Genomic DNA, 27,902 nt, shown 5'->3' with positions numbered 1-27,902 from the left:
GCCGTAACTAATTACAGTGGTAACTTACATTTTAATTTTATTAATTTCTATGTATTTCCTTTAGTCGAGTAGAGTTGAAGAGGTTATGTGAGATTTTCACCCGAATGTTTGCTGATCCCCATAGCAAGGTAAGTCTGTAATCATGCCTTACTCATAGTCCCTTCTGCATGACTGTGTGATGTGTATGATAGACTGCCCAAGAATGAGAACCAATTCCCACAGTGCATTAGTGTATCTAACATCTTTCAAAAACTGACATTCTTGGAAACTCACAGGACACACAGGAGTTAAATAACTATTGAGAAGGTTAAATAGTGAGAATCTGAGAAAACATTTGTGGGTGCCTTCTTTTAGCCAAACTCTGAACAAAGCGCTAGAATTGATTGTATAATAGAGTACATTCTTGAAATTATAGTAGTGAAGAAAATAAATTATATTGGTATCCCATGTAAATTTGTTCTTATAGGACAAGATAAAAAATTGAATGTATATATAGGTTTATTGAAAACCAGGTTATTTCTCCAAATAGAATTTTGCTCTTCTCAAGAACTTACTAGATGGTACCCACTTAGCTAGTGTCCCTTTTCCTGGGGGTCTGGCAAGACACTGAGCCCAAGAACTGCTTTTTTTATAGAGTCCCTGCTTGAGGAGGAAACATAGATTAAGTATGGGACAAGGACCTTCCTAGGAACAGTGCTGAGAGAGAAATCTTTACAAAAGTTTCTGGGACTTGGGAAGCCTTTCAAGGCTGTTAGATATATTTAAAGGAAGAAATCAGGGAGATGAAAACATAACGTTAAAGATAGAAATAGAAGTGTAGAAATGGATAGACCCTTAAATTGGCAGAAACAGATCTTACTTGCTGATATGCCTGATTAATTATATTAAAGTTTTTCTAGTATACAAAATTGTGTTAGAAGTCTGTCTTGCTGTTAGAAAGAAATCTGATGGCCAGAATCTGGCTGGTTATTATTATTCTCCTTTTTTTCTTACCCTTGCTTCCTCATTGGAATTATCCTTGAAGTATCAAACATATATCCACCATCCAGCCATCCTTCTTTCCATCCTTCCATTTATCCATTCTTCCTTCCTTATATCAATTATACATAAGAGTCTCTGCCTTCTGAGATACTTACAGAAGTACAGGGGGGAATGAAGTCTTAATACTTCAACCATAATCCTCCTCAACATTCAGTTAAGCATGTCATAAAATTCTTAATAAGCCTCTCCCAGAAAGGATAGCATTAATATTCATAAAAACCAAAAGAGGCTGAGCTGAAAGCCTCATAGATATACAAAGTTATAATCATCAAGATTTTTCTCTATGGTAATGCTAAAAGCAATACAATCTGAAGAATATTACATACAATCACTAAGAATTACATCATAAGGGTTATTAGATGGTTTTGAGACATTGATGAAATTTCTGTTACCTATTACCTCTAGATTGCTGATTCAGAAGCAGAATGTGAGGATAAAGAAGGAAATTTGTTTCCATCAGAAGGCTCTTGTCCAGTGAGTTTGGAGGTCTCAGTTTAGTTAATAGTTGCTAGTTACCCAGAAGCTAAGCCAGGAATAAATACTCCGCCTGTGCATTGACTTTTCTCCTGAGCTGCCTCACTGGAGACCCCTGGTGGTGAACAGTTGCTATGCCAAAGCTGAAGAGGTGTTGGGGGGAGGGGTCTCCTAGTATTGCAAGCCTCCTTAACAAGCTAGGGGAACACAGTTAACTCCCTGAGATTGTCCCTGACCCACTCTACTGTGAACTATTTCACCTTAGGAAGCAGTAATGATAATATAGCAGCACAAGTATTACTATGAATTGTCAGTCTCTTTCCTTAAAATTTGCGTCTGTGTGTGTATGCTGGTACTGGGTCTTGAATTCAGAGCTTCAAGCTCTCACTTGGATTTTTAAACTAATGACTATTGTTTTAACCACTTGACCATGCCTCCAGTTCTGGCATTTTAGTTAATGGGAGATAAGAATATCTCAAATTTGTCTTCCCAGGTTGACTTAACCAAAATTTTCACAGAAGCTAGGATTATAGGTATCCAGCTTCTTATAATCTTTGAAATGAACATACATTAGAATAGCTGTCAAAAATGAAAAGCATCAGCTACATAATAGTCAATTGGATTTTTTTCATCCTTTAATAGTATTTGTTGAATGCTAGATAATGAATAAAATATATATCATTAGGACAATTAGGTATATTAGGTGTGTCTGTTTCTCTTTGTCTCTCTCTTTCTCCTCCCTCTCCCTCATCTCCTTCCCTTTTAAGTAAAACCTTCCAGATTAAACTCAGAAAAGCTACTTTCTCTCCATATTGATTTATAGGTTTATATTGAGGGAGGAGAGACTTTTTTTTAAAAATCAGTTTGTAGCTTTTTCCAAAATTTTAAAGAAACTTGCATGAAAATGATATTAATTCACTTTGGACTAACATGGAATTTGTTTTGTTGCATGGCCTGGTTTGCTGTGGAATTCACGACAGAGAGTAAGTGCCACTCTTTTTCCTTTTATCTGTTTTCTGCAATGCATTTATTTGCCTCCTGAGATGTCAGCTTCTTCTTCTTCTTCTTCTTTTTTTTTTTAATGTTTAAGCCATTGTAAGCAATGTTAACCTAATCAACGAGAATCTGGGCAAAAATAACATAGGCATTTTTAATATTTTCTAGACTTTGGGAAGAATTGTGATAAATATGTGAAGCTTTTTTTTTTTGTACCCAGGTTTTTAGTATGTTTTTGGAGACTCTTGTGGATTTTATCATAATTCATAAGGATGACTTGCAAGACTGGCTTTTTGTTCTTCTCACACAACTGCTTAAGAAAATGGGAGCAGACCTACTGGGATCCGTGCAGGCAAAAGTTCAGAAGGCTCTGGATGTCACAAGGTATGACTTGATGGCCCTGGTCATTTTGGAATTGCAAGATCGTTGTTTGGGCTTCATTATAATTATCTTCTATTATTCGTGGTCTTTGCCACCACCCACATCTTGATTTTTCCAGGATCACATGGGTGTTAATAGCAATCTGGGAACTAAAATCCTGGATTGCTATCATTGATCTTTTATCTCCTCCTGTGATGCTAGGTTGCTATTGTAGGTGTGCCCTTCCCTCTTGCACTCTGCTGCAGGGTGGATGGTGCTAGCACCTTCATTCATCTGCCATGCCATCACCCCTGTGTGTGTGGGTACTGCATGCCTCTTGAGTGCCATGCACACATTTGATCCTCTGCTCGCTGATACAGTAGGACAGTAGAGTTTTTTTTGTTGTTGTTTGTTCCTGACCTGTATAATTTGTACAACTATAGAACACTGTTTTCCAGATTTTCAAAGAATTCAAAGTAACATACTGTATTTGTAATAAGGCTTTCAAACTATGCTTTCCTTGGATAACTGAGCTTATGAATTAGGGAATATTACTAACCACCAGAGAACACTGGGCTTAACCATTTAATTGGAGACCAGGCTAATAAAGCTGATATAAATGAGTAATAGTATATACAAAGGAGGGTTTTTGATCTGTGGCCAGTTATGACCATGTTGGAATGTACCAGACTTTTCAAAAACTGGCCTGAATTACAGATTTGAACAAAACATTAGGGGATAGTTTGTATTATGCTATGAAGGGACCAAATGAAACCCATGAACCAGATTGGCCCAAAGATGTCTTGACTAACATGAATTTATCAATCACAATACCCCTTTTTGATTTTAGGAATAGAGGGAATTTTCACGATTATACTTCTAGATTTGGGTGGAGCATTTCTACAATTGAGTTTAGAGATGTAGCTCAGTAATGTATCACTCACCTAGTAGACACAAATAAAGTCCTGGGTTTTATCCCAAGGATAAAAAAAACAAAAGGAAGAAAGAAGTATAGCTATGTCCTCCTATCTGTTTTTCTGGGTGCCCCTTCTTTCAGGAATCCTATTATTTGGGCAGAACAGAGAGAATAAATGGGATGGATATGCTAAGGAAGAGAAGTAGGGGAGGGAAGGTTGATCAGGAGGCACTATGCATGTATGGAAATATCACAGTGAAACTGCCTGTTGTAAAGCAATGCAAGCTAATCACAATAATCCTTTAAAAAAGAATACCCCAAGCCAGAGTTTGGCCTAGTGGTAGAGTGCTTGCCTAGCATGCACAAAGACCCGGGTTCAATTCCTCGGTACCACATACATAGCAAAAAGCCGGAAGTGGTGCTGAGGCTCAAGTGGTAGAGTGCTAGCCTTGAGAAAGTCCAAGGACAGTGCTCAAGCCCTGAGCCCAAGCCCAAGACAGGCAAAAATAAAAAAAATAAAAAATAAAATAAAAATAAATAAATAAAAAAGAATACCTCAATTGATTTTGTCTGAGTTCCTAAGGTATTTTCTTATTTCTGTCTTTTGCTCGCAACTGAGATGGAGAGCTGTTTGAGCTTATTAGTGATGTCCACGTTGCTCCTCCACAGGTTCTAGATTAGGTGCTAATCTATTTCCTTACCTCTGCCTGTGGCTGACAACTGGGCCCATTTCCTAGCTAAATCTACCAGATGCTGAAATGTCTTCCCCATCCATCCCTCACTGTAGAAGCAGTGAGCTTCTAGCAGTCTAATCATGATACTGAAGTATACTCAGTTTCCAGAAGTGATCCTCGATGCTTCCAAGATATAAATAGGTGTGAGGGAAAAAGATGCCATTTTGTCATATTTTCCAGGGCTCAAGGTTCAAGGATGGAACATAGGGCTTTAAACATGCTAGGCAATACCTCTACCATCCCAGGCTTCAGTTTACTTTTTATTAGTAATTACAGTAGTAACACTGGTGCCTAACATATGCCACTTTATAAAGTTTTCTATTTTTCTTGTATTGTTTGTTTTGATTTTCACATCAGTATTGTGATATAGGTATTTTACTTCATGAGTATACATCTATATCCTCACTATACTTGTTTGTTTTACCATATTCCATCAATTAGGAAAATCCTCAGACATTTTAAAGAAAGCAGTGTAATTACCTGGTGTCTACTGTTTTAGATTCTTGTGCTAAATTATCTAAATTATCTTTCTTGTTAATGGAGAAATTTCATCACCTTGATCCATACAGAGTTTCATTGTGGAATCTTAAACTAGTCACAGTAACTTCCACATTTTAAGGGAGAGATCACCGACTTTCTCTAATCAGGAGCCTCTCTGAGTCACTGATTTGATCAAACAACAGTGACTGCAATAACTGGAATCAGTTACAAAAGGAAATGGCTCAAGAGAATGGGCTCAGACAGGCACTGGTGGCTTTACCTGTAATCCTAGCTTGTCAGGAGGCTGAGATCTGAGGATCATGATTTTAAGCCAGTCAGAAGTCACAAGGAGAGCTATGGCTCAAATGGTAAAGTACTCACTTTGAGTGAAATGGCAATGAATTGCACTTAGGCCCCTGAATTCAAGCTCCACTACTGGCACATGGGGGAGAGTCCTAGTGCCTTGTGCTTCTGTGTATAAGTTGTAGCTGAATGGGCCATTTTCTGGAACTGGGCATTGCATAGGCCTTCTGATGTGGTGACTATACAAAAGAGTTACCCCAACAAGCGGGGCGGGGGGCACACAATTAGCATAAGCAGAGTCAGTGGTAGCAGCCTCGTCAGGATGTAAAAATAGAATTTAAGAATCATAATTGTGTGTGTATAAGCAGTCTTTAGCTTATACAAAGTAGCTGGAGAGAAGAGGCAGATTCCCAAAAGGGTAGACAGAATATCTGGGTTCCTTAAATTCACCACTTAGTCCTGATTTCTACAATAGCTTTGCAGAGTACTTTCAATATGTGCTTGGGAAAGTTTCCATTTTCTAAATTTTTAAATAAACATCAATTTAGTATTTGAATAAAATGAAAAATAGTGTTTCAAGAAATACAGTTATTATGTATATTAATCTGCAATATCATGTTTGTAGTTTTGTATAAATAAATTCCATTTAAAAGTACCTCTTTTTTTTAACCTAGGGATTCCTTTCCATTTGATCAACAATTTAACATTTTGATGAGATTTATTGTGGATCAAACTCAAACTCCAAACCTTAAGGTCAGTATTAGTCATTATAATTCAAGCTCTATAACTCCAAGTTGCTTCAAATTCACTTTTTAAATCCATAGCTTGTCGTGAGGTCCCATGGATAAATCTGTTATGAGCATTCCTGTTAAACTTTTTGTGGACACAAGCCCATTCTGTTCAGTGCTTTGTGGAAGAGTTGCTGGCTCATTGGTAGACATAGGTTTAACATTTTAGAAACTAAAAATGGCTGTGCCATTTACTCCATATTCACACCTATACTGGGCATTATAGTCAGTAATCAAACAAAGACAATGAAGCTACTCCATACTCTGATGTGCTGAGATTGGTATCTTACTAAAATGTCTCTTTAATATTAACATTCACTCGGATGTAGAAAATCACAAGATCAGATTTATATGATCATGTTCATGGTCTTTCTTTGATCATTAACTTGTGTTGAGATTCTATATCTAAAAAATAATAGCCCTGGGCCAGGAGTGTGGCCTAGTGGTAGAGTGCTTGCCTACCATGCACGAAGCCCTGGGTTCGATCCCTGATTACCACATACACAGAAAAGGCTAGAAGTGGGCTGTGGCTCATGTGGCAGGGCACTAGTGTCTAAGGACAGTGCCCAGGTCCTGAGTTCAAATCCCAGGACTGACAATAACAATAATAATAGCCCTATGTTTCTAAAGGCAGTTGACCTGGAGGTGTGGGTCAGTGGAAGAATACCTGCCTGGCAGACTCAAACCCCTGAGTTTAAGACCAATACCATCTTTAAAATATATGTACACACACACGTATACATGGAGTTATTAAGGGTAACTTGGGGAAGACCATGAGGAGGAAATGCTGCCTGGCTAGAATGCATAACAGAATTATTGCAAACATGATCAGTAATAGAGCTGGTCAGCGGTAGAGCTCATCCATGTCTTGTAATGTGGATGATAGGTAGATGTCACTTCATGTGACATAAATGGATTCAGATGGGAGGCTCCCCCATGGTTTCTTCTTCTCTCTGACCACCAGCTAAAAGTTCTTTTTTAATATTAATGAAGTATACTTAGTATTTATAATCATTGGTTCTTTTAGGTCAAAGTTGCAATCCTGAAATACATTGAATCTCTGGCTAGACAGATGGATCCAACAGATTTTGTAAACTCAAGTGAGACAAGACTTGCTGTTTCTAGAATCATAACGTGGACAACAGAACCAAAGAGTTCAGACGTGAGAAAGGTATGTCTGAAAGAAATAAAGTAGAGTTACAAACTGTTTCTTAGACCTGTGTTAGAAAAAGAAATCTATTTAGAAACTTGACCTCTACTCCACCCAGCTCCAGAAGACATTTTAACTCTTTCTGTGAAAACTAAAGGCTTTGCTCTCAAGCCATTTCTCTCCTGCTCTGTCATTTCCAGTGTTTAATGGTCATAGTTTTCTAAGGCATTTACTTCATCTATTTTGTGGTATGAAGGCACTAAGGGTTTAATGTCTTTCTCAAAGATCTTAGGAACATACTCTGAACATAGAATTGCAGATCTAATAGACTCTGGTTGTGGTTATTGGGGGTACCTGGTAGCAAAATTTAAAGAGTTGGATGAGCTATAACAAATTCTTGACTTAAAGAAGAGCATAAGCCTTCTAACCATATACTTGAGAGCATGTTCTCTCTGATTTGGGAAGCCTAGAGCCTTAGCCTCCCAAGTGCTGGAGATTAAAGCATATGCCACCCTGCCTAACAAGTTTTCATACTTGTAAAAGCTGAAGTTTTCAGTTCTACCTTCAGATTAGACATATGCAATTTGGGTTCTGCTTCCACAGCCCTCCTTACTAGCAGAGCCTGCATGGGACAGGAAGAAAAATATAGACCTCCTGAATCCAGACAGAAAATGAGAGTGAAGACATGATCCAAATAAAGAGTTAACAAGGCTGGGGCATTTCCACATATGAAAGGACAACACATCTCTAGTAGAGCTCAAACAAGAGAACTGAAGAGTTAGCAGAAAAGTTTTTTTTGGAAGTGCCTTGGTCTATTTAATTCTCATCTGTTTATAAATTTCTGCCAAAAAAACAAGAGCAAGCCTTTTCAAAACATGCATATAAGATTATTATCCTACAAAAAGGATTATTCTAATGTCCATAATCCTTTTGTAAAACATCTCAATGTTTACCAAAAGAAATTTATTTGGCAATCTCTAACCAGTGTGCCAGTTTAGGATTTGGAAGATACAATAGTGGTACTTGGATGATTTTGTAATGGTTTCCCTCATTTGTCATAATCAGTAGAAACCTTGGGCTCTCCTAGCAGAGATTTGCAATAGAGCAAAACCTTGATAAAAAAAAGGCCATATAGCAGATCTTTGCTAGTAGAGCCCAAGGTTTCTACTGGTTATGACAAATGAGGGAAACCATTGAGCCTAAGTTCCTTTGAGTCCTTTGAGTCACTTAATATGATTTTTTCTAAGTCTCCATTTCCTAACAAATGGGTCGTTGTCATTTTTTCTGACAGCAGCATAGAATTCCATTGTGTACAAATACCACAACTTGTTGATCCACTCATCAACTGAGGGACATCTAGGTTGGTTCCATATCTTTGCTATGGTGAATAATGCTGCAATGAACATTGTTGTGCTAGTTGATTTAGTATGCCCTAGATTTTGGATGGTTGGGTAAATGCCACGTAGTGGAATTGCTGGGTCATAGGGGAGTTCTATGTTTAGCCTTTTGAGGCACTGCCACACTGCTTTCCATAGTGGTTGAAGGAGTTTGCACTCCCACCAACAGTGTAGTAGTGATCCCTCCTGGCCACATCCCCTCCAGCATCTGTTATTATTCATTTTCCTGATCCTGGCCATTCTAATTGGAGTGAGGTGGAATCTTAGAGTTGTTTTGATTTGCATTTCTTTTATGACCAGAGATGTTGAACCTTGATATATAAGGCCATATAGTATGAAGCTAATTGAAAGGACCTCCAGGATACTGAAACAAAAGCCATATGAATGATTGTTGTCCTTAATGTACTATGTTATCTTTCATTTCCTTTGCTGTCTCTTGGGTATCTCATATTGTTACAGTATCTCACTTTGTTATCTGATATATTGAATTTATTTGTATATGGTTATTTGAAATTTGATAGGGAAGGGGGGAAAACCAAGACGGGGTGGGGGGTGGATGGTGGGTGGTGGGGAGGGTGATGGGTACCAAGACATGTGAAAGGGTATCAATGTATGTGAATTAATGCACCTTCTATCTGGCAAATATCATGTAACCCTTTTATTAATTACAATAAAAAATTATATTAAAAAGGCCATATAGTAGAACGCTAAATGAAAGGATCTCTAGGATATAGAAACTTAAGCCATGTAATGAATGTTGTTCTTAAGGTACTATGTTATCTCTCATCTCTTTTGCTCTCCCTTGGTTATCTCATATTGTTACAGTATCTCACTTTGTTACCTGATATATTGGATATATTTGTATTTGGTTATTTGAAATTGGATAGGGAATGGGGGAAAACAAGATGAGGGGTAGGGGTGGGGGAGGCAGGGAAATGGGGACCAAGACATGTGAAAGGGTATCAATGTATGGGAATTAAGGCACCATCTGTCTGGCAAATATCATGTAACCTTTTTTTAATTACAATAAAAATATATGAAAAAAATCGAAACATATATTTAGGTTGTAATTTTCAAAATCATGGCATCAACTAATAAGTTGGTAACTTTGAGTACTATGTATAGGAAATAATATTTACTGATCCGCTTTATTATTATGTGACAAAATACCCAACACAGGTTATTTAGAGGAATAAAAGAGCTTTATTTAGCTTACAGTTATAGAGGCTCAAGGGCATGGTGCTGGTACTAGCTTAATTCTGGCTTAAGGCCCTTGTGGCTGTATTACATTGTAGCAGAAACACTGCTATGGAAGAGTCTCCACTGCAAAATCAGAGTGTTTGTGGTCCTGTGGTTCCTTCCAAGGGCTCTCCCCCAATGACAAATGTTTTTCACCACCACCTAGTAGTTGCAATGAAGGGGAATTTTCAAGCCATACCCATATCATAGCAGTATGTGTACATATGTGATTTTGTCATAGACTATGGCATAAGTCTCCTGACATGAACTAAATGTGTTTTAGATCTGTCTGTTACCATAATTGGGGCCTTTTGATGAATAATTTAACTTTGTCCATATCCATTAGAAATTTTGGAACTAGTACTTAACTGTCCTTTCTAATCAGGACATGGTAGGATCTTCCTTCCTTGAATTATTCGTCACAAACCTCTAAAACCCTCAATATATTTCAGTAGTAACTTTCAAAAAAATTTTATGGTGTACTTACCATTTGAGTTTGCCTTCACTTACTTTGGATCACAGAGCTTTGTACTTGTTGATGTACTACTTCCAATGTTCACTCTAAGGGTTGCTTAAAACTCCTCATCTTCAGATGTAGCTCAAACTCATATTCTGGTACAGTAATCCTGATCTTCAGAGGGATTTGAGAAGTTTAGCATCTGTAGTTTTCAGTTCTGGCTGCAATTCAGATCACTGCAATTCAGAGCTCTGCTCTTAGTAATTTGACAGAACATGGACATTCCTTTCACTCCTGGCTGATTTGTGTGTATGTGCTGGTCCTGGGGCTTGGGCTTAGGATCTAGGCACTGTCCTTTAGCTTTTTTGCCCAAGGCTACTGCTCTACAACTTCAGGCATAGCTTTTTTGTGGTTTCTTGATTCGTTAAATTGGGGATAAAAGTTTCATGGACTTTTGGACTGGCCTCAAACTACATATTTTATCCTCAGATTTAATCCTCCTGAAAAGCTACGATTACAAGTATGAGCCACCAGTAGCTGGCTCCTGGCTGAGAACTGTTCATTTGGACCCTTGGTCTGGGATTGACCCTAAAGACATACAGATTGTTGACGTAGCCTGGCGTGGTTACTGTAAATTCTTTTGCTGTCTAGCTTAGCTCCTCAGTATCTTCAGGACTAGGCCTGGCCTCATTATTTATTCTGCAGTGTTTTCTAACCTCCCTACCCAGCACCTAAGTTCCATGCTGCCTCTCAATTCAGTCTTGTGGTTGGGACCCTGTGACTCTTAGTAGTTTTCCTTCAGACCTTCCCTTTTCTGTCTGTTGTCAGCTCATTGCACACTGTACTGATTATATACCTTTCTGGAGGGCAAAATTCTTCCTCAGACATGACATATCTGCAGAAATAAGCAGACAAGCTGCATAAAAGAGCAGCTTGGGGGAAAGTGTCCATGTTGATGTAGATGTGCTATATCTGAGAATAGTGAATACACCAGTGGGTCTGAAGCAGAGAGTTTTTGAGGAAGTTTCACATTGGGATTTGCTTTCTTCACATGCTCTGTAAAACCTGGAGGAACATAGTAGGTGCTATAATTTGGATCTGGAGTGTCCCCAATCTGTGGTAAACCTTGAAGAGGTAGTGCCTAGTGGGAGGAAATTAGGTTATTAGGGATACCTCCTATGAGGAGATTTGGTGATTCCAGCCCCCTCCTCTCCGCCTTTGCCTATAGGCTGCCATCAGGTGAGCAGGCTTCCTGTGTTGGGTGCTCCACCCCTGATGGACTGTGCTGCCACAGGCCCAAAACTACAGGGCCAAGTGACCATGGGCTAAAGCCTCTAAAGCCATGAGTCAAAATAAGCCTTGCTCCCTTTCAAGTTATTCATTTGGAATATTTTTGCCATGGGAACACAAACTAAGACAATAGGTATCTTATAAAATAATAGTCCATGCACAGTAATGATAAATACGCACAACAAAATTATCTCATTTCAAATGAGTTTTGAAGCCATTAAAAAAAAAGTTCTCTTTTGTCTTCAGTAGTAGTTTTCTGTCACATAACAACTTAACACAGACCTGGCTACTTAAAACAATGCATGTGCTACCAGCCAGTGGCCATGCTTATAATGCCAGCTACATGGGACACTGAGATTGAGAGAACTGTTGATAGAGGCCTACCCCAGGCAGAAAAATTTGCAAGACCCTTCCTTAGTCAATAGTTGATACAGTGGTATCAATGTCATCCCTGTTATTACAAAAGCCTAAAATGGGTACATGCCCAGCAGGAAATGAGATCTTTCCTTAAAAACAACCAGAGTAGAAAAATAAAAACAAAGCAAATAAACAGGAAACAAAAAGGTTACATGATGGTATAGTATCTCCTAGCTAACAGGACACTTAGAGTTCAAAGCCCATACCACTTCTGTGTCTGTAGCTCAAGTCTGCACATGCTTTCTAGGTCATCAGATTTCACAGTTAATGTCTCATTTGAGACATTGTTCTGTTTCTCAAAGGTGTAAGACTTATATGTCTTGTTTTCCTGCTATAAGCTAGGAGCCATTTTCAGTTTAGAAGATGCCCACCTGGAAGTTTTGCTTAAAAGCTAGCAAGAGAATATTTGAAGACATAATGTCCAGAAATTTGCTAGGTTTGTTATAAGTAAATAGCTAAGGAAAAGGAAAAAAGAAAAAGATGCTCAGAGACCTCCAACTTTGAAATCTAAAAGAGATTTGTGAAAGCTGTAGGAGGGGAATGACTTGCCTCAGGAGCCCTAGTAAAACTAACCTGACTTCTCAGAGATGCTGAGGGGAGGGGCACTAAGTGACATCACAGTGATGAAAGGCTGAGGCAGGGTTAGGTGATAACAACTGCATGAATTCATTGTTCAATGAAACCAGTTTTAAAAAACAAAGCAAAATGTCCAGGAGTGTGGCCTAGTGGTGGAGTGCTTACCTACTATGCATGAAGCCCTGGGTTTGATTCCTCAGTACCACATACACAGAAAAAGCTGGAAGTGGTGCTGTGGCTCAAGTAGTAGAGCACTAGTCTTGAGAAAACTCAAGGGAAGTGCCTAGGCCCTGAGTTCAAGCCCATGACTGGCAAAAAAAAAAAAAAGAATGCATGCCAGGTGCTAGTGGCTAATCCTAGCTACTCAGGAAGCTGAGATCTGAGGATCTCCATTTAAAACCAACCTGCGCAAACAAATCCAAAAGACTATTATCTTCAATTAACCAGCAAAAAGCTGGAAATGGAGATATGTCCAAGTAGTAGAGCACCAGTCTTTAGAGAAAAAAACTAAATGAGAGCACAAGGCCCTGTATTCAAGCCCAATACCAGCACAACAAAAATTAAAATATTGTGTATTTTAATTTTTGTTGTTGTTGGTCATGGGGTTTGAACTCTGATCCTGGGTGCTGTCCCTGAGTTCTTCTGCTCAAAACCAGTGCTCTACCACTTGAGCCACAGTGTCACTTCGTTTTCTGGGGTTAATTAGAGATGAGTCTCACCAACTTTTGTGCCCAGGCTGGCTTTAACTGAATTCCTCAGATCTCAGCTTCCTGAGTAGCTAGGATTACAGGTGTGAGCCACCAGCAGCTGGCTATTAATTTTTTACATAGTCTATCTTGAATAAAAATTTATTTTGTTTCATCTCTCACCTGGTATGGTGGCATTTATCTGAAATGAAAACCATTTCATAAGTATGAAACAAGTTTCCTTGCTAATGCCCTTCTTTAAAGTTCAAGACATTAAATTATCTTCACTATGAAATCCATGCAGTAAGCCCTTATTAGGACCCATCTCTGAAGTGTGTTCAATACAACATCAAGTTATAATGGATTCTTTCTCCACATCTACAACAACTCCCTTCTTTTGCATTTTAAACTGATGCAAGCTGACAAAACTCAGATGCACTGATTTAAGCATTTCTAGTATTTTCTTTGTTCTCTTCTTAACTTGTACTTGGAGATGCTTCATGGAAGCAAGGGTATTTCAGTGCCTCAGATGTTTTGAAACCACACACAGAGAAGTCACCAGTGAGATACACTTGGCAAACTGAGATTAGTATGCTGCACCAACTGAGAACCCCTATCTAGCCTTTTCTTGCCTGGCCTGCCTATTTTACTATTAATTAATTAATTACTTTATTCATTATGTTTTACTTTTTTATTTCTTCAATGTGACTAGTTCTGCTGGCCAAACACCTGTAGCTATGAGGTACCCTAGGCATTGTGAGATTGAAGAACCTGTCACAAAGAAAGGAGTGTTTGGCCTACTTTGACTTGGACCTCTACAAGTCACTTAAGTCCTTGTGTGTTTTGTCTGTAAAGTGTAGATAATAATACTTTCCCCAAGCATTACTGGGAGGATTAATTACAGTTCAGCAAGAGCAGAGATGCCTATGACTTTCTGTGACTTTGTTTGCTATTGATATTCCTGCTGAGGGTTGTTTCAGTTTTGCTACTTCAGCTGCTGCTCTTTGTGGAACTAATCATCAGGTTGGTTGGGTTTTTGTTTTTTGTTTGTTTTTACAACATTTAGAAAGCTATATGATGTATCCAAAGGTGATCCATCAAAGAGAATGTAATAATGGTGGCTTTTTTCCCCATAAAGTTTTGGACTTTCTGTTGTTTTTGTTATTTTCTATGCTAGGGATGGATTCAGGGCTTTGTATGTACATGCTAAATAAGCATTCTCCCACTGTATTTCATCTGTAGTCTTTTTTTGACACAGTGTCTCACTACGCAGTTTAAATTTGCCATCTCCTTGCCTCCTACTCTCCACTGTTAGATATACTACTATGCTTGCTATAAATATTACACACACACACACACACACACACACACACACACACAAACACACACCTACCTTAAGAACTAAAATGCCTTTGTACTGGCTTACTTTATTTTGTCAAGGTATTGGTGTCTTGGGATTAGAAGGAATCATTCACAGTTAAAGTGAATTGCTTAGCCCCAAAACATGTTGGAAACATAGGAAAAGAGGTCATAGCAAAGAAACTTAGTTGATCATAGCAGAAAAAGTTTATAAATGGACAGATGAAATTTCTAAATGACTTAGGACAGTGCTAGGTTTGAATTTAGAGCCTTCCATTTATATAAGGCAGACAAAAGAACTAAGTCATGCCTTCAGCTCCTTTTTTGGCTAATTGTTTCTTTCTCTCTATATGCATATATATGTATACATGTACATAAGTTTTAGATAGTTAAGTGTGCCCTGAGTTCATGATTCACATATGTTATGCTTGCTACAGTAGTGATAGTAAGTACATGCCACTGTGTCCAGCTCTTGGGTCTTTGGGGGCTTTTCTTTTTGTTTGTTTGTTTGGTTGGTTTTCTTTTTCTTCTTAATGCTCAAGCTAGTCTTGAACCACAATCATCTTCATCTCAGGCTTCCAAGTAGCTGTGGTTATAGGTATGAGCTACCACTTTTTCTGAACGTAATTTCTGATTACAAATAGAGGCAGTCAAAAAGATAGGGGTTTGGATCCTCAAAAAAGATTTGTATCTCAAATGACTTATGATTTCTTTTCAAATCTCATTCTGACCTGGTACCTCGAGTGAAACAATAGGAAGAATTATTACTACTTAGTAAAGGACGTAGGGAATGGTTGGGTTACAGCTTCTCCTTGTTCCTAACTTTGTCTTACATGCCATCAGCGTTAAGTAAGAAGCCATGTCCATTCTCAGCAGTGGTGTACTTGGTTAACACGAAATCTTCCCCTTTCCTGTTCACCAGTCAACACTGCAGCGTAGTCGAGCAGGGGAAGATCTCCCTGCTAGGGCACCTTCCACCTGCTGTGGGCCTGGACAAGGAAATTTGGAGGAAAATTGTAAACAGGTAGATGGGAAACTGTGTACTAATTTCAACCAACACACCTCACCGTTTGAACTTTAGATTAATACTATCAGTTTCCCTTGTAAAAACATGGGAAAGGTTTGAAAACAATGAGGGGGGGGGGGTTGTGTCAGTGTTGCTGTTATGGTATGTTCTATGATTAACCACCTTCCCACTGGAATGAATGTGTTGAATGCAGACTACCACCAGATTTTAATGGAATAGGAAACTCTGAACATTTCACATTTCAGGATACCCTGTATTTGGTGATTTTTGTGAAGCAGCTTTAATGACAACCTCAAAAGAGAGCAATAAGAATTGCTTAGTAAATTATAAAACTCTTTACATTTCCATCCAAGTTTTAAGTTTCCACATATAATATCAACATTGGAGCATTTGTGAAAGCTTTACTTAAGCTGTAAGATAGTTAAGCTGCAATTGCTGGCTCTAGGACCTCTCTCCAGATAGTCACAGTGAGACTTGAAGAACCTTTATCTCACCTCATTGCCCAGTTTTACTGGAAGGTTGTGAACGATAATCATTTCTCTTTAAGCTCCCTTTGAGACTATAGTGCAATAGTACATACAAAAGCAATTATTTTTTCTATTTCAAACATGAACTGAGCCCTATCCATCCTTTTTATAAATGCATCTCTTCAGCCATACCTATGTAGCCCAGGATGGCCTCAACCTTGAAATCTTCCTGCCTCAGCCACTCAGTCAGTCCTGGGACTGCATATGTGAACCACCACACTTAGCTAAGAATTATACTTTTTTTTTTTTTTCTTGCCAGTTGGGGCTTGGACTCAGGGCCTGAGCACTGTCCTTGGACTTTCTCAAGGCTAGAGCTCTACCACTTGAGCCTCAGCACCACTTCTGGCTTTTTTTCTATGTATGTGGTACTGAGGAATTGAACCTGGGTCTTCGTGCATGCTAGGCAAGCACTCTACCACTAGGCCAAACTCCCGGCCCAGAATTATTCTTTAGGAGATCATATTGGTGGTAGTGATAGATATAATCTACATATTTTCCTTCTTAGATTCTAATATTTTGATTTCCCACTAACTCAGAGGCTATAGATAAAATACTTTAGAGCCAGAACAGGCTCATTCTTTATAAAACTTCAGTGTAAAATTTTTTTGAACTCAAGGCCTTAGACTTGCTAGGCTGGTGCTCTGCTGCTTGAACTCTGTCATTAGCTTGTTTTTGCTTTAGTTCTTTTTTAAATAGGGTCTTGTACTTACGTTGGCCTTGTATGGGTGGTGATCCTTCTATTTCTACTTCCCATTTGGCTGGGATGACAGGCATGTACCAGGGCATCTAACTATTGGTTAAGATGAGGACTCACTAGTTTATTTTCCCTAGGCTGGCCTTGAATCATAACCTTGCAATCTTTGCCTTGAATAGTTAGGATTACAATGAACCACCATGCCTGATACATTTTGAAAAATAGTAATCATATTTTTATATGCAAAGTGAACACTCATGCAAATACATTTGTCCAAATATAGTTTCAAATTTTGTGCATTGTGATTTATTATTAGAAAATTAAACAATGAAAAAAATCTAGTTCATGGGTGAGAAGTTAAAAGTTAGTGGGTCAGTATTGTATATACTTTGCTTTCCCCTATATCATTAATTTACACAGTTGTAAGACCACTATTCCGCAAGATCTTACTAATTTTATAATTTGCTTCATGAAAAATTTTTAGTTACTTTGTAATGTTACATACCATTCTGGGAAGAAATAAAATCTTTTAAATAAAGACAGTGGTATTTTTTGCACACAGAAAAATCAGTGCACTGTTAAGAACATAGCATTATGTTTTGTAATTTTCAAAATGCTATGCTCTATGCATAGGCATCTTAGCATACATGCTTTCTTTCTTTTTTCTTTTTTGCCAGTCCTGGGGCTTGAACTCAGGGCCTGGGCACTGTCCTTCGACACATTTTGCTCAAGGGTAATGCTCTGCCACTTGAACCACAGCACCATTTCCAGCTTTTTCTATGTATGTGGTACCAAGGAATTGAACCAGGGCTTCATGCATACTAGGCCAGCACTCTATCACTAGGCCACGCTCCCAGCCAGTATACATGCATTCTTATTAACTGATCTGTCTTTTTGTCATGTACTTTTTCCTGCATGTGGTTTTTCTAACATCTAATGAAATGGTTTTTAAAGTTTCTTTGCATGATTTTTAGAATTTGTTCTGTTACACAAATCATGTTATCAGTACATTAAATTGGTTGTGAAATAGATTTTCCATTAGTTCATGATGTAGGTATTTCAACAATGAAATACTGAAAAGCATATATTAGGCCAGTCAATAATGTTCTTTTTTCTGTGTCATAAAAGTATACTGACCCTCTATCATTTAGTTTGGAAGGAAAGGCTAGAGACTATATTTGGAGATCAAGGGAAAAATGATATGCTTTTTTTGCCTCATACTTTCCTTAATGATTGTTTTTTAAATGCTAAAAAGTAAATTTTTCAAAATTTCATATTGAACCTCCATCTACCGGTACTTTTTAATTTGGACCTTTCAATGTTTGTCCCCTCCTCCATGCACAGTAATAGTAGTGTTGTCTTAACTGGACCTAGTTTGTGATGTTTACTTCTAAAGACATTCTTGGGAAGCACATTTTTATAATAGTCTATGTTAATGAAAAATATTTTGAGTCATTAGTGCAATTTTATAAATTACAGTCTTGGAAAGGACTTATGCTTTTAAGTCAAAATGAAAGATGACTTCACAGAAATGTTTTTTTAATATCTTTTTCTTTCTCTTGACTCTTAGAAACTAGTAAGAAATGCCAATTCATATTTATTGAATTTTTCTTTAGGCTTAGCATTTGTAAATTAAAAGCTTGCAGTTTATTTCTACTATTTTGTTTTTTAGGCTCAATTGCCTACTGCTAATCCAGAGCTGGGGGAAAGTTGCCTATTGAATGCTCCCTTAGCTACTCTTGGTTTAGTTATTTGCTGGCCCTACTCGCTGCTTCACTGCAATTGGTCCTATAGTGGTTTGTGGGGTTTTTTGTTTGTTTGTTTTTTGTCAGTCATGGGGCTCTGGACCTGGGCGCTATTCCTGAGCTCTTCAGTTAAAGGCTACCACCCTAACCCTTTGAGCCACAGCACCATGTCTGGTTTTCTAGTGGTTAATTGGAGATAAGAGTCTCACAGACTTTAGTGCCTGGCTGGCGTTGAACTGTGATCCTCAGATGTCAGCCTCCTGAGTAGCTAGGATTACAGGTGTAAGCCACCATGCCCAACTTACAGTGTTTATCTTAGTTAATATAGAAATGCTTCCCCAAAAAGCAGAAGAGCAAGTTTTAAACTTACGCCAAGTATCCCCTTTGCCTCCCCAATCTCTCAATCTTGTTTCAGAGAAAAATAGAAGCTTCTCAAATGTGTTTAAATACTTTCCAATTTTTTTTTTTTTTTTTTTTTGGTGATACTGAGGTTTGAACTGTTTTATGCTTGCATGGCTTGCTTGGCTGGCACTCTACCTCCTGAGCCACACCTCTCTCCCTGATTTTTTCATTTATTTATCTATTTTTGGTGCCAGTTCTGAGGCTTGAGCTTAGGGCCTGAGCACTGTCTTTGGGCTTTCTGAAGGCTAGAGCTCTATCACTTCTGGCTTTTTCTATGTATGTGGTACCAAGGAATTGAACCCCAGATAGTCGTGCATGCTAGGCAAGCACTATGTCAAACTCCTGGCCCCACCCTGATTTTTTGATGGTTATTTTGGAGATGGAATTTCATGGTCTTTACTGCTCGGGCTGGCTTTCCACATCTTCTAGATCTCCGCAAGTATGAGCCAGAGTTAGACAACCTTTTATAGTATTTCTTAGTAATGAGATATGGGGTGAGGAAAAGAAGTCTTATCAGGTTATGCAGAAGCAGCATCTTTAGAAACTGTGTCTTTCCAGGGTACATTGTAGGCTTTCCTGTTCTAACGTCTTAAAACTTAGAGCTACCTTAAGCTTTTTTATTTTTTTCCTTTTTTTTTGGCACAAAAAAGGAAGCAAAAAAAAAAAAAAACCAAAAAACTTCAGGGATTATTACTAAAGTGCTGGAACCCAAGTCCAGGAGAGTAAAATAAAGGCAGGCTTGTTTTCCTGATGAAGTCAGGCCATTTGTGGCTGGTGATACTATTTTCTCTAGATTTTATGTATACAGAATGTTTTCTTAGTAAAACATTTACAAACATTCTGACCAAGCTGTGCTGATGTATTAATCATGTTTTCTTTTTCTAGGCTGCACAGATTGTGCTAATCTCTCTGTTTGAATTGAACACTCCTGAATTTACCATGTTACTTGGTGCCTTGCCAAAAACATTCCAGGATGGTGCCACCAAACTCCTGCATAACCACCTCAAGAACTCCAGTAACACCAGTGTGGTGAGTACTCTGGCTGCAGCTGGTGCCACTGTGTTGGTTATGACCCCTGTGTCCCTTAAAACCAGCGCTGGCACTGCTGGGATAGCCAGCTTGCTTGCTTGGTCAGCTTGTGAACATACCAGCAGTGGAACCTGTTCAATCCTGGCACACATCCAATGAATGAATGAACCTGCTACTCATCATATACGGCCTTTTCCTTAGGGTGGTAGATTGCTCAGTGTATACTAGGATATTTCATTATTTTCTCATTTGATACTGCCTTTTTTAATATTACAAAGATGTCATGCTCAATTTTGCCTGTCTTTCTAGCACAGAAATACCCTCATGACAGTTATCCATGTTTGGTTTATATACTTGTAACACTGGTTTAGTGGACAGGCAGGTACCAATGGCTCATAACTGTAGTCCTAGCTACTTGGAGGCTGAGGTCTGAGGATTGTAGTTCATATCCATCCCAGGCAGAAAAATACTTTAAGATACTAATTTTTAACCAATCACTATTTATCTGGAAGTAGAGAGGTGGCTCAACTGATAGAGTACCAGCCTTGAGCAGAAAAAGCCAAGTGAGAGCCCAAGGCCCTAAATTCAAACCTCATTACTGGCATGTATGTGTGTGTGCACATGTGCGCACGCGTGCACATGCGCCCCCCCCAACACACACACGAGTTTAATGACTAACAACTGTTAGAGGAGGGGAGGAACAAAATGTTATAGTGCATAGAAGTTACATGTGGGTTGATTGATCAAAGGAGGAATAAAGTTGTATTCTGTACAGAACCACTGGATAATGGTGCTTATTCTGCCTTTGCACCAGGGATCTCCAAGCAATACAATTGGCAGGACACCTTCCCGACACCCCAGCAGCAGGACCAGCCCCCTGACCTCACCCACCAACTGTTCTCATGGGGGACTGTCTCCCAGGTAAGCTCACTTCCACCTAAGTGGAAAAACTGAAGTGCCCATATCTGTGAGCCTATTTCTAGGTTTTTTTTTCCAATAGAATGATACAAGCAAAGATAGTGAGAACCAAAGGACTATAGGATTCCAATCCTCACTCCATTGTAATTGTATAATCTTGGGGTTAATGTCTATGGTGAAATTAGTTTGTATTGAATGTTCTTTGTTGGTTCTTCTAGCTCTAAATACTCTATAAGACCTCTGTAAGCTCTCAGTATGGTTATATTCACTTATAATATTAGGCTGCACTTTGGGAGAGAATTGGATTGCAGTTCAAACCTAGGATGTCTGGGCTATATAGCAAGCGCCTCTCTAAACATCAAAGATTAATAATTGTAGTAATGATTGTAGACTATTGCTGGGTGCTAGTAATCCCCTACTCAGGAGGCTGAGGTCTGAGGATCACGGTTTACAGCAAGCCAGGGCAGGAAAGTCAGGAGAGTCTTACCTCCAGTTAACCACCCCCAAACTGGAAGTAGAGCTGTGGCTCAAAGTGGTAGAGTGCTAGCCTTGAGCAAAAAGGCTTAGCAACAGTGCCCACGCCCTGAGATGAAGTCCCACAACTGACAACTCCCCCCCCCCCAAATTTTTTTTAACGCAAACATTTGCTGGTAGTACTGCTTTCCATAGAACCCATGAAGTTCATAACTTGTTCTCTAAGGAATAAGAGTGTAATATGACAATACTTAATTATCTAATAAACCTTCAATTGTTCCTCTCCAAGTCTAGAATGGTTTTTCAATCAAGCAATCATTCCTAGGAAAATTGCTAGAAGCAAAATGTTGCTCTGAAAGATTGTGATTTAGAATCTTGAGTATTAATTTGATCAATAAATTCAGATTCATATTGAGATCATGAACATTGGCCATACAGAACCTAAGGTAATGGTGCATCATAAAAGGTGCTTGCAGCTGAGAACCTGCGGCTCATGCCTGCAATCCTATCTACTCAGGAGAATGAGATCTGAGGATCGGTTCAAAGCCAGCCTGAAATGTCCATGAGACTTTTATCTCCAAAATAACCACCAGAAAACCAGAAGTGGCACTGTGACTCAATGTGGCAAAGTGGTAGCCTTGAGCTGAAGAGCTCAGGGACAGCGCTCAGGCCCAGAGTTCAAGCCCCACAACTGACCCCCCCCCCAAAAAAAAAAATAGAGGTTCTTGTAGAAAGAGAAAAATGCCAGTAACTTACACTTGTAATATTAGCTACTCAGGAGACTAATATCAGGGGATTGTGGTTGAAAGCCAGCCCTGGCAGGAAAGTCTATGAGACTCTTGCCGGGGTTTTTAGTCCTTGGTCCCTTGTGACCTGCAGGAGGGATAGAGAGAAAGGAGAGGGCCGACTGACAGCCCTCCAGCCCACCCTCGTGGGAGGACAATCAGACGCGTCAGGGAGACCCGTCAAGGCAGGAACTTGTTTATTGAGGAAATACATTCAGCTAATATAGGATGCAGGAGCCAATCAGCACAAAGGTGGGCAGGACGGTGGGAGGTAAAGAAAGGGGAATCAGGTGCTGTCCGAGAGGGTGGAAGTGTTTGGGGCCAATCCCAGAGGTAGCCTTACTTTACATCACAAATCACAGCCATGCCTTCCAACCAGGTGACAGGCAGGTTGGGTCCCAAAACCAGGAAATGAGCACTGGGCCTCCTTTCTGTTTCCATGATGTGACATGCCCCACAACTCTTACTTCCAATAAACTACCAAAAAAACGCAAACAAACTGGGGGGGCCAGGAGTTTGGCCTAGTGGTGAAGTGCTTGTCTAGCCTGCACAGAGACTTGGGTTCGATTCCTGGGTACTACATACATACATAGAAAATAGTTGGAAATGGTGCTATGGCTCAAGTGGTAGAGCTCTAGCCTTGAGAAAGCCCAAGGATGGTGCTTAGGCCCTGTGTTCAAGTTCCAGTACTGGCAAAAAAAAAAAAAAGCTGGAAGTTGAGCTGATGTAGAGTAATAGCTCTTGAGCTAAAGAGGCCCAGAGATAGAACACAGGATCTGAGTTCAAGCCCCAAGACAGGCATATACACACAAAGAAAAAGTACCTTTGTTGAGAGATCTTTATATAAATACTTGTCCATTCACCAGTGCCAATAAGGTGCATGCATGGTGGCTTTAATGACTCCTTCACATAGGGTGGAGTCGTCTGCCTCCACTCAGAGGCCAGCATTTTTTTTTACACAAGTAAGAGTCACTCATGCTGTATTTGTCTATAAGCAAACCACTAACAGTGAACTCACTATAACAGAACCAGGGGTCTTTTTTATCCTGAGGGTTAGTGGCATCAAATTCCTAACGGAACAAGAATACTGCATGTGTGCAATTTCCCTGTGTAAATTTATTTACCTTTTTACTAGGAAGATATCAAAACGTAAGTGCTTTTAAATGTTGATATTTCAAATCAGCTGAAGTCTCACTGTTTTCTTGTGTGTGTGTGTGTGTGTGTGTGTGTGTGTGTGTGTGTGTGTGCTAGCTCTGGAGCTTAGGGAGCTGTCTCTGAATTTTTTTTCCTTTAAGCCAGTGCTCTACCACTTGAGCCACAGCTCCACATACAGCTTTTTTGGTGATTAATTGGAGGTAAGGGTTTCAGGGACTTCCTGTTCTAGCTGTCTTTGAACTGTGATCTTCAGCTATCAGCCTCCTGAATTGATAGATTTTAAGCATGAGCCACCAGTGCCCAGCTTTTTTAAAAAACCTATTCCCTTTTAATTAGCCTGATCTTAACTTTTAACTTTTAGGATTGTGAATCAGTAAAAGAATTAAAGAGATTGATTTTTTTCAATATTAAGTATAATCTGCATATTTTCTTGTGGATAAATTCTTTTTTTGTTTGTTTTGTTTTGTTTTTTTGTCTGTTCTGTGGCTTGAACTCTGGGCCTGGGTGCTATCCCTGAATTCTTCAGCTCAAGGCCATGTGACAAACCACAGTGCCACTTCTGATTTTCTGGTGGTTAATTAGAGACAAGAGTCTTATAGACTTTTGTACCGGACTGGCTTTGAACCATGATCCTCACATCTCAGTCTCCTGAGTAGCTAGGATTACAGGCATGAGCCACCGGCACCCAGCTTATAGATAAATGCTTTAGAGAATTATTTAGATAACATAGTTCTTTTTTAAAAGAAAGCCTTTCCTTGTTGCTTAAATAGTCAGATAATCTGAGCCAACATGAGTTCAACAGGATAAATTGTTTCCTGGTGAAAATGAGCAGTAGTTACACCATTGGGAAGCATACACTTTTGAACAGGAAAACTGTAAAAGAAATGGCTTCTTACCATAGAGAGGAAAAATAATAACTACATTGCTGTCTTCTAAGGAGGTGTTAAGCAGGTTGCAGCACAAGGCATGAGCCTATACATTTCTGAGCAATATCTTTGAATCATCTTGATCATATGGTACTAGCTTTTTATTCTGAAGGGAGAAAGAAAGCTAGGACCATTTTTAAATTTATTTTTCATCTGATTCTGAGTATCAAAATGAGCTAGTCTGTTGTTGGTTTTTTTTTTCTCTGAAATTCTCTACTTATGGGGGTAACAAGAAGTGTTCTAAAATGACAAACAAATCTGATAGTTTTAATTTCACTAGTAAGAACTCCTTTTGCCAACCCACTAGTATAAGTGGTTAAACTTTGCACAGGGAAGAATGCCTGTTAACAACTGATAAACAGTTACTATTTGGATTTGAGTATAGATTTATGAAGTAGAGTTTTTTTAACATTAACACATGTTTATATTATTGCTCCTTTTAACCCATGTGATTCTATGGTAAGTGAAAAATGGAATTGCAATTACAAAGGAATTACACTGTCATATCCAGTCTGCATATGTTCTGGGCAAGTATGCCATGTAATAGAATGGCACTGCATAGGTTACCTCTGGTCCTCTAGCGAAGGGATTGTAGGTAGATTTTATTCTTCTCCTCCCAAAGGATCAAGAACATCCTTAGGATCAAGGCTGGAATTAACAGGGCCCATATTTGCAAGTGGGATATCACTTGCCCCTCACTGTCAGAAGATGTTCTTCTTATGCCCCATTCCCATCACAGTAGAGCAGTGGGAGATGGTCTTCAGATGCTCCATAGCACAGCATCTCTCATCTCCAGACCTTATTTTATTTCCCTTACAAAGTGGGACCATAACCGTGCTCAGGGAGAAGCTGTAGAAGGGTGGTGGTGGCAGGCAGGGCTGTGTGGACTCTCCAGGCTCTTGCTCCATCTTTTTTTTTTTTAATGGCAACAGAGGTTAGAACTTTCCACTGGGAGCTCTGCAAGCCCAAGTCTGCTGGTGGCATTGTAAGGTGCACACAGACACCTGTGTTCCCAGATGCATTTTATTCTCCTATCAGGAGATCCAAGCAGAGAAGTATAGTGGATTTTTTGTTGTTGCTGCTGCTGATTTCTTTTCCCCATAAGAGCTTGCCAGCTGAGACTTAATGCCCTCACCTTCCCCTCCAGTAGTATTGATATTCTTTGAAAAGTGTCTCTGACCTGTCTGATTTTCAACCTCCGAAGTGTTTTGTGCCTCATTAGAGTTTGTTGTCAGAAGAGTGCGGTCTCTGAATCTCCCTGTTTAGTCCCTCTGGTCCTATTTGAATTCATGCCCCATAATTTTTTCTTTGTTTTTTGTTTTGTTTTGTTTTTCCCTGAAAGAACTGATTGAGGCCAAGAGTATGGTCTAGTTGTAGAGTGCTTGCCTAGCATACACAAAGCCCTGGGTTTATTTCCTCAGTACTACATACACACAAAAAAGCTGAAAGTAGTGCTATGGCTCAAGTGGTAGAGTGTTAGCCTTGAGAAAGTTTAAGGACTCAAGGAGAGTGCCCAGGCCCAGAGTTCGAGCCCGAAGGCTAGCAAAAAACAAACAAACAAACAAAAAACCTCAGTGAGTTATCTGAAATTAAGCATCCATATTTCTTATAAGCCCTTGTACCTTGCTTCCCAACTCTTGACAGGCAGACAGACACACACTCAGGTATACAAATAGATTGGGAATCTCACATGACTTTTAAGTAGTACACTCATCTCATGATTGAGTGAGAAAAAACATGAAGCCATCCTGTTGAGAAACAGATAATAAAACAACATGTGTACTTTTACTCTATGTGATTGTTAACTTTATCCTATTTATGATAAAACGTGGTCAGGAAAGAGGAGACTCTAAGACACTTAGAATGTGTCCTCCCCTCCCCTTTACCTCTGTGTTTCTTTCTCTGATTTTCCTCTTCTGATCACTGCAGTCGGTTGTGGGGTTGGAGTGCCGATGGGCTATCGAAGCACCCACCTCCCTTTTCTCAGCCTAACTCCATTCCCACCGCTCCCTCCCACAAGACTCTCAAGCGCTCTTACTCTCCCAGGTAACAAGCTACCTGTTAAACTTGTCAGAGGTGTCACAATATTACTACTTTTCCAAGGTCGGCTAAGGTCTTTTGGAAAACCTCAGCTCCTGCCTCCACTTAGCCTCACAGAAGTGGACCCTAGCTAACTAAAAGTGTGCACAGTACAGGGTCTTGACAGAATCTCAGGAGTATGGCTGCTGGCATATCTCAGGGACTGTGACCATTTTACCACCTGACCAGATCTGTCACCTTCTATTCACGAGCCTTTTGGCTAGAGCAATACTCAGCCCTCAGGAAAAATCTCATGAAGGGAGGCAGTATTGGGAGGAGCTTCTTCTACCTGCTTCTTAGATGCAAACAGTGTTCTACCAAGGAGTGTATCGACCTGGGCTTCCCGAAGCTGCTTATGTCACTATCAGTTCTAAGATGACCACTTGGATATGTCACATGGTAATAGTCTGAGCATCAAAAAGCCACAAGTGGAGTTATGACAAGCCCTGAGTTTGAGCCCAGAAGCTGGAAGAAAAGTCTTGGAGAAGAGCAGCTTCCCTTGGATGTTGAAGCAATGTGGTGCTATGAGGATACCATATAGAATGCCAGACCCTATCTGTATAGGTTCTCTGAGCGGGTTCTGTAAAAATCCAGAGAGATGATATCTTCCCTAGAAGCTCATTGTCATGTGATGAGATCATGGCATAGTCCAGTTGTCACTGCTTTGCAAGAAGAGTTTGTATCCAGTTATCTGATAGGGAATGTATGGATCAAAAAAGAAAAGTAGTCTGTAACTTTAAAAGTGTTCCACAGACAGATACTATAGCATTATAGGCCTGCTTTTGTATTCTCCACATACCAAAGCTGAACATAATAAACAAGCCACCTGGGTGTGTTAACTTCTTCCTTTTAAAGCTCTGAAAGTAGCTTCTGAAGCGCACAGAGAATCCTGTGGTGAACATTTGTAGATATGCAGTTAGGCAAGGTGGCAAGAAGAATGCTGTTGTCTTTATTAAAGTTATCAAAGCAAGTCACTTTTTTTTTCTTGTAAAGATTAGTCATGCCTCTGTGTGCAGATGAGTTTATTGATGGTTTCCCAATATGTTGCTCTGAATGCCTTAACTCACATTGAGCCTTGCCCCTGCCAGTCTTCTAGCCACCTCTCAGGGCTCCTTCCCCCCAAATCATCCTAGACCAAGGATCATCTTTCCCAAAGCGCCTAGTAAGCCATGTTGCCTTGACTTACTAGTGGATAACAGTATATAACAGTGGATAACAGAGGGAGGAGGCGCAGACTAGAGACTTATCTTTAAGACAGATAGTTCCAACAAGGGATCTCTTAGCTGTAAGCCAAAACCCTATTGATTTCCCAACACAACATTTTCCTCTGCTGCATAGAATCTTTATCCTCCAAAATGACAATGCGAACAGCGTCAAACAGCAGACTTATTTTTTTCCTGGTGCTTTTTTTTCCTCAGATCTGCCTCCAAGCTCTTCACACCCCTGTCTGGTCCCCTGTAGAGCTGCATTGGGTGACA

The 27,902-nt window shown here is 39.5% G+C and overlaps 1 protein-coding gene across 1 annotated transcript in view; it reads left to right on the top strand.

Moving 5' to 3' along the window:
- Window positions 1-27,902, top strand: part of Clasp1 (cytoplasmic linker associated protein 1) — a 237,997-nt gene that overhangs the window by 180,355 nt on the left and 29,740 nt on the right. The window contains exons 29-35 of the mRNA XM_090342974.1: window positions 65-128; window positions 1,447-1,515; window positions 2,732-2,895; window positions 5,979-6,057; window positions 7,120-7,263; window positions 19,944-20,087; window positions 20,902-21,008. Of these exons, the coding sequence (XP_090199100.1) occupies window positions 65-128; window positions 1,447-1,515; window positions 2,732-2,895; window positions 5,979-6,057; window positions 7,120-7,263; window positions 19,944-20,087; window positions 20,902-21,008 (771 nt within the window). The remainder of the gene's footprint in view (window positions 1-64; window positions 129-1,446; window positions 1,516-2,731; window positions 2,896-5,978; window positions 6,058-7,119; window positions 7,264-19,943; window positions 20,088-20,901; window positions 21,009-27,902) is intronic.

This window comes from Megascapheus bottae, chromosome 12 (genome assembly GCF_031878675.1).
Source record: "Megascapheus bottae isolate mThoBot1 chromosome 12, mThoBot2.hap1, whole genome shotgun sequence".
NCBI classification, from domain to species: domain Eukaryota; kingdom Metazoa; phylum Chordata; class Mammalia; order Rodentia; family Geomyidae; genus Megascapheus; species Megascapheus bottae.
Note: the sequence above shows the minus strand (reverse complement) of the source record. Positions and strands in the feature narration are given on the sequence as shown.